This window comes from Antrostomus carolinensis, unplaced genomic scaffold (genome assembly GCF_000700745.2).
Source record: "Antrostomus carolinensis isolate BGI_N321 unplaced genomic scaffold, ASM70074v2 scaffold14212, whole genome shotgun sequence".
Classification (NCBI taxonomy): domain Eukaryota; kingdom Metazoa; phylum Chordata; class Aves; order Caprimulgiformes; family Caprimulgidae; genus Antrostomus; species Antrostomus carolinensis.
In genome coordinates this window covers 318-6,208 of record NW_010300258.1, presented here as the reverse complement: position 1 = coordinate 6,208, position 5,891 = coordinate 318, and the positions used below count along the sequence as shown (strand labels likewise).

Below are 5,891 nucleotides of genomic sequence, written 5' to 3'. Positions count from 1 at the left end.
GTCTGCCTGCTTTAAGTTAAACGCCCTGCTGATGCACAGAGCTTCGACAACAAAAAAGGCCTGACACTGCAGCAAATACCTACATGGCCTTAGTGTACTCCTATGCATATCTGAGGAGAAGATCAGAAATTATATAGGCCAAAACTAGTTATCCCTTTTTTTGTGACCTTTGAGTGCCTTTAGAGTTGTTGTGTCTTAACACCAACTTCGCATCAGTTAAGCAAGGTCACAGTTAATCCCATGCCAGATAATCCCTACCTCTCCTATGGCTGGCAAACCAGGCATCAGCTTTGGCCAAGAGTTGTTGCAAAGACCCATTCCAAGAAGGAACTAGCTGAAGCAACAGCCACTAGGTAAAAGAAACAAACTCCAGTGAGTTAATTGAAGAAGGTTTCAAACAAGGAACACATGCATTATTAGAGGGACATGTTCATAACGCATTAATTCCGACAAAGATTCTGATACTCTATTAAATATTTTCAGTAACTACTACTCGAGGGTTCCACTTCACAAAGCCCCAGCCAGACCCTTTGCTCAGTACCTTTTTGAGAACAGTACACACATCCATTTCCACTTGCATTACAAACAAGTCAGGGGAGCTAATCAGCTGTTTCATTATGTTTATACTGGGGGAAAAAAAATAAAATCATATGAGTTCCAGGAGACAGTACAGACAAAACCAAGAAAGCAAGGTAGGTAACAATCAACAATCAATAGCCTCAAAAGTTATTTGTAGTGAGCTATAGACTTTGGAAGAAATCACTCAACATTAACTGAAGCCTGTACCTGAGTTCTTTGAGGAGTTCAACACTCTGCTGAGTCATAAGGTTATTCAAGAGCCATTCGAGGCACCTAGATCAAAAGCAAGGAATTAGTACCTTCATTTTTTTCTGAAATATGTCAACATTCCTGCAACAGTTGTTCAAGCTCACAAAGCCTGATTATGTACTGCAAGATTTTGAAATACTGTTTTAATCTGAGACATGAATGCGTAAAAATAGGAGAATTATTTCAAAAACCTGAAATTTACCCCCAATTTTTCCAAGATTTTCTGTATCTCTTAAAGTTGCATTTAGTTTCTCTCAGCGTACAGTGAAAGCTAAATTCAAAGTACTATTAACGGCACAGAAAGCTCTGAGAACACACTAATTCACAGCAGAAGGAAGCAGTTAGCACTAACCTCAGCATTCTGCTCCCAAATGTCTCATTATACCTCCTAATTAAGATAAATTTAAGCTTCAGTTCTGAATATTAAAGCAGCTTTGTGATAAAACAGCCAATGATCAGAAGTATTATTTCATTGTCACACTGAAGATCAAACTTACTGTCTTTACTAATGTACTTTACTAATTAATTCATTCACAACACAGGCCAATCAATCTACCATCATCTACACCAATTTGAAGGTAACTGATTATAGTAGAAACTGAAAAACTAAATAGGACAAGCACAGCCCAAGTCAAATAGCTTTAAAAAAAACCCCCAAAAACAAACAAAAAAAACCCAAACCAAAACTTGGGCATTATTTTACTGTTTGTAAATTCCCACTTTTAATTAGCAACGTACAAAACAGCTTGGAAAAAGTAATTCTTACATTTCTTCCACAGAGGTTAACTCATATGTCTCTGCTGAATTATAATAACCGCACACATTTTTGCATTAATTGTTTCCTTCATTGTTTCTCCACATTGCTGGATTAAGTCATCTGTGGGGAGGACAAAACCGACAAATACTTAAAGTTTTAATTTCCCTTTTTTTAAGAAATGTCAAAGACTGTGCAAAATTTTCGTGCCTGAACCATTACCAAACTCACAAGTGCGACAGTGACGTATGCTGTGCTAGCCAGAAAAGTTAAACCAACACTCCTCAGAAGAATAGTTTTTTCTTAAGAATACACCGCATGAAAGAGAAGCTTAATTAATACTTTCAGGGTAGAACAAATGAACTGTTCAAACATACTTTAATCTACTTCTAGATAGGATTCTCAAAGTGGCACTTAATATTACAACTGAATCTTAGTCATAGCATTTTAAAATCAAACCACTGCATTACATTTGGGTTTTTTCCCTACTTATTCTGAAAAGATGATTCATTTCTCTGGGTAAAACAGTACATGCGTGTGAGTATATTAGGAATTGTTATCTTGATCTGAAAAGAAAGTATCAAAATATTACATATTTATTACCTAAAAGCTGTAGCATGCAGGCTGCTGCTAAAAGTGCAACTACTTGACTGGGTGTTATTAACACATTGTCTCTATACACTGAGCCAAAAGCCACCTGTAGAGCTGAAAAGAGTCCAAATGTCACACAAAGATAGGACATTGAGCATGGATAACTAAAAGAATCCTTCAGTGTAACCAAAACACTTGAGTGCACACATTCCCTACAGTCTTATTTTGCTGTGGATAAAAAGCTAGTAATGACCAGCCCAAGCACAGACAGAAACAGAAAACACAAACCATGGCATTCACCAATAAAATACAGTCCCTTTCACTATTTAAACAAACTATTCATCTTAAACCAGCCACCAAGTCATGCCATGGAGCAATGTGGAGAGCAGTAAAACTAGATAAAATGAAGCTCAACCTCATGATCCTTCTCTGCAATTGATCACTGGCATCCTGTTGAGATATGACTATGATGTTACAAGTTTCTCTGTAATTCTTCAGAAAAACTGCTTCACTTGGTGGTGCTTGGAACCAGAGCAAAACGTTCTGCCAGCTCATGTCAGTCCCCTGTGAGGACTCCACTCAGCAGCTTTTCAAAAGCAGATGGATGAAGATGTGATTCACACTCCAACACATGGGTCTCCACAAGAGTTGCATCCATTGATTTCAAGAGCCTCAATGCCAAAACAAGTGGTTGCTTTTCAGAGGTACAAAAAGGAATTCAACTGTTGTGGTGTCCCAAGTTAAGCTCAAAACTGAACGAGCACAGATCTCATTCTCTCAAGTTTCTTATTTACTAGTTTGAAAATTGTTTTTTAAAAAGTTTATATATTTCCAGTTATTTTTTGTCAGGTTCAACTTAACCTCTCCCTTCAGAGTTTATGTTAAAATAAAAGGTTCCCACTTACCTTCTGCATCAATATTTTGGTCAGGAATCTCTGACTCTATGGTGCTCATGCTTGATTCTTTCCAAGATCCACTGAACATACTGGAAAAGCAGCCTGACTGGATGAGGGAAGATGAGAGAAAAAGAACTCAAGGAAGAGATTTCATTCCAATTGAAACTGTCAAAAGCAGCACATGGGACAAAACATCATTAATATTTACCTTGATGTACAACAAAATGTATTAAGGGAACTTTTCACAAGCTAAGACATTCTGACATACTTGAGAAAGGGCTAATTGCAGTTGCTCTATTTCTGACAGTGAAAGCGCGTCTAGAAAATTTGGGCTACAAGTCTGTAATCAGAGTAAGGAAAGAGCTTTAAAGGGCCAGAAAAGCCACATAAGCTCTTTTCCTACAAACCACACCACCAATGGGGATATAATTAGTCCAAGAACTAAGTCCTTAATGTTACTGGCTGACAATAAATCCTGCAGGTATTAGGAAATGCCCGTTTGGGTATTGAGGGGGTGGGGGGAAAAAAAAAGGCAGGCAAGACATACAAATTAATGTCCAAGGCTGTAGTCTTATACCAAGGACACATACACATATACCTCTTCTGTAAATAAACCTTTTATTATAAAGTGTAAGGCATATAAAACTAGAATTGGCTAGGTTTCCTTCCAGCTGAAGTGAAATATACTGCTCTACTAGGATGTACAATTTTCCTTCTCAGCAGCAGCTGTGCCCATTAGGAGATGCTATCACCCACTGAAGTTTACCGGAGAGATAAAAAAAATAAGGTCTGTTGGTACAGCACTATATTCCCTGACCTCTTAACTCAGCATTGCAACCCAGGGCAGCAAATAACATAAAATCCCATTTTGATTTCATTCAATTCTATAAGTATTTTTATAGCTTTGGCATATCCCCTAACTATGATGACATACAAGACACTACCCAAAACCAGGACCTTATTCATCTTACCAATCCTCAGGAGGCTATCTGAGCTTTGCCATGTACATCAACTCCTCCATTTCCTGAGAATTTACCACTTTAGTAAACAGTATCGGAAAAAGAAAATCCTCCTTTTCTCACATCTGCCATTCACAGGCAGAGCAGCACCTTACTGTCATTTGCCAAACTCAATGCAGTAACTTGAGTGATAGTGGAAACACAAGCGTTGAGACTGAGACAGTCTGCTCAATAAGGCAGAGGAGGAGTCATCATTTCATTAGGAGAGTTATTTTCCACATCCAAAAATATTTTACCTACAGCAACATCATTCCAATGGCAGAGCATGAATTGAAATAGAAACCTGACTTACGAGAACAGTTAACCACACCACAAAATTCCATCTCACAGGAACATCACTTGTACAATAAGGCCTCTACAGAACAAGACCACAATTATCAAAGTCTGTTAAAGAGCATCCACAGAAGCCATTCAATATTCCATTTCAGTTATCAACCCACACTAAGTTTTAAGGATCAGCTTCACAAACTTGTGATGCAGCAACGACAGAATCACAATGACGATTAAAAACACCATCACCAATGACAGCTGAAGGACAAACCAGCAATGTGGCCACCCTGCTTATGCCGCACAATGTACGTCTGACCATCCAACACACTTATGTCCTCCCTTTGTTACACAGAGTCAAAAGTGAGCAAACAATTAAAGATGTGTCTGGCAGCTGTCCTCCCTGGTCACATATGCCCACTGTTCTATCCAGAGATGGCTGCCTCTGGTCAGTCTTGGACTACAGACAAACGACTTTCCTTCCCTCCTTTTATGCTCTTTAAAAGATTCTAGCACATGTAAAAAAGCTTTTCCCCCACAAGACAGCAATGAAATTTCCCTCACTGTGGCCAATGCAATTGCTGTACCTGCACCGGAGTCACGGCTTTAACACAACAAAAAAACTACAGAATTTGCTTCTACCATCACTGGTTACACCAGAGAAACTGCATTCCACCTGCTGAGCATCTCCCAGTGACACCTTCACCTTGTAACACATCAAACCGCTCTGTGTCTGACTACAGCTAACACAAGAGCTCACGATTTCAGGTAGAGTACCTGACATTACTTTCTCTTTCTTGCTTCAAATAAATCATTTCCAAGGTTAGACTCCCACTTTAAAGTCAATGGCACAACTGAATTTTGGACATTTCAAGACAAAGCCACGGTTTCTCCCCACTTCTGGCACAGGAAAAGTAATGAAGAGAACAGACAGGAAAGATAACAGTATCTCCTCACTCCCGAAACACAAAAATAACGCAAAGAATGACACCTTCATGCAAGCCCAAAACAAAATGCTTGTAGAAACAGCATCTTTTTTTGCACTAAGACTGAGTCTTTTTTAGAGCTTCTGTGCACGCCTTTCTCACGCAGCAGCAAGAAAGCCTTCTGCCAGGGATGAAGGCTGCATAACAAATTGCTCCACCAATTTCACTTCAGGTTCCCATACCCGAGTCCCTGTGACCAGCAAAATTGAACTGGGTGCGCATGTGCTTCACAAATCCATTCTGGATGCGCATTCTGTGCTCTGCAAGAATATTAACAGCCCAGGAGACTCTCGGCCATTTGTTTAGCAAATAAGAATATGTTCTCAGGACATCCAAAGCCAATTTTCAGGACTGTTCTCACAAAGGATGCACCAAGGTTAGGACTAGTAGATTAAAAAACTTGAATAGCAAGAGACAGAACTGAAGAAGCTTTTCAAACAGAAAGCTACAGCTAACGCTTCCTAACATTACGATCAAAAGCATGACACAAGTCGTTTAACTGTTTGCATACACAGAAAGGGTAATAAGTCAGAAACAGAAGGGAAATTAA

General features: G+C 39.1%; 1 protein-coding gene across 1 annotated transcript in view; it reads right to left on the bottom strand.

Moving 5' to 3' along the window:
• Positions 1–258: 258 nt before the first annotated feature.
• The window catches only part of LOC104521162 (germ cell-less protein-like 1), a gene marked incomplete at its 3' end in the record, with an annotated part of 5,850 nt that continues 217 nt past the window's right edge, over positions 259–5,891 (bottom strand). The window contains 7 exon segments of the mRNA XM_010163076.2: positions 259–349; positions 542–626; positions 787–852; positions 1,595–1,658; positions 1,661–1,705; positions 2,186–2,287; positions 3,079–3,175. Coding sequence (XP_010161378.2) covers positions 259–349; positions 542–626; positions 787–852; positions 1,595–1,658; positions 1,661–1,705; positions 2,186–2,287; positions 3,079–3,175 — 550 coding nt within the window.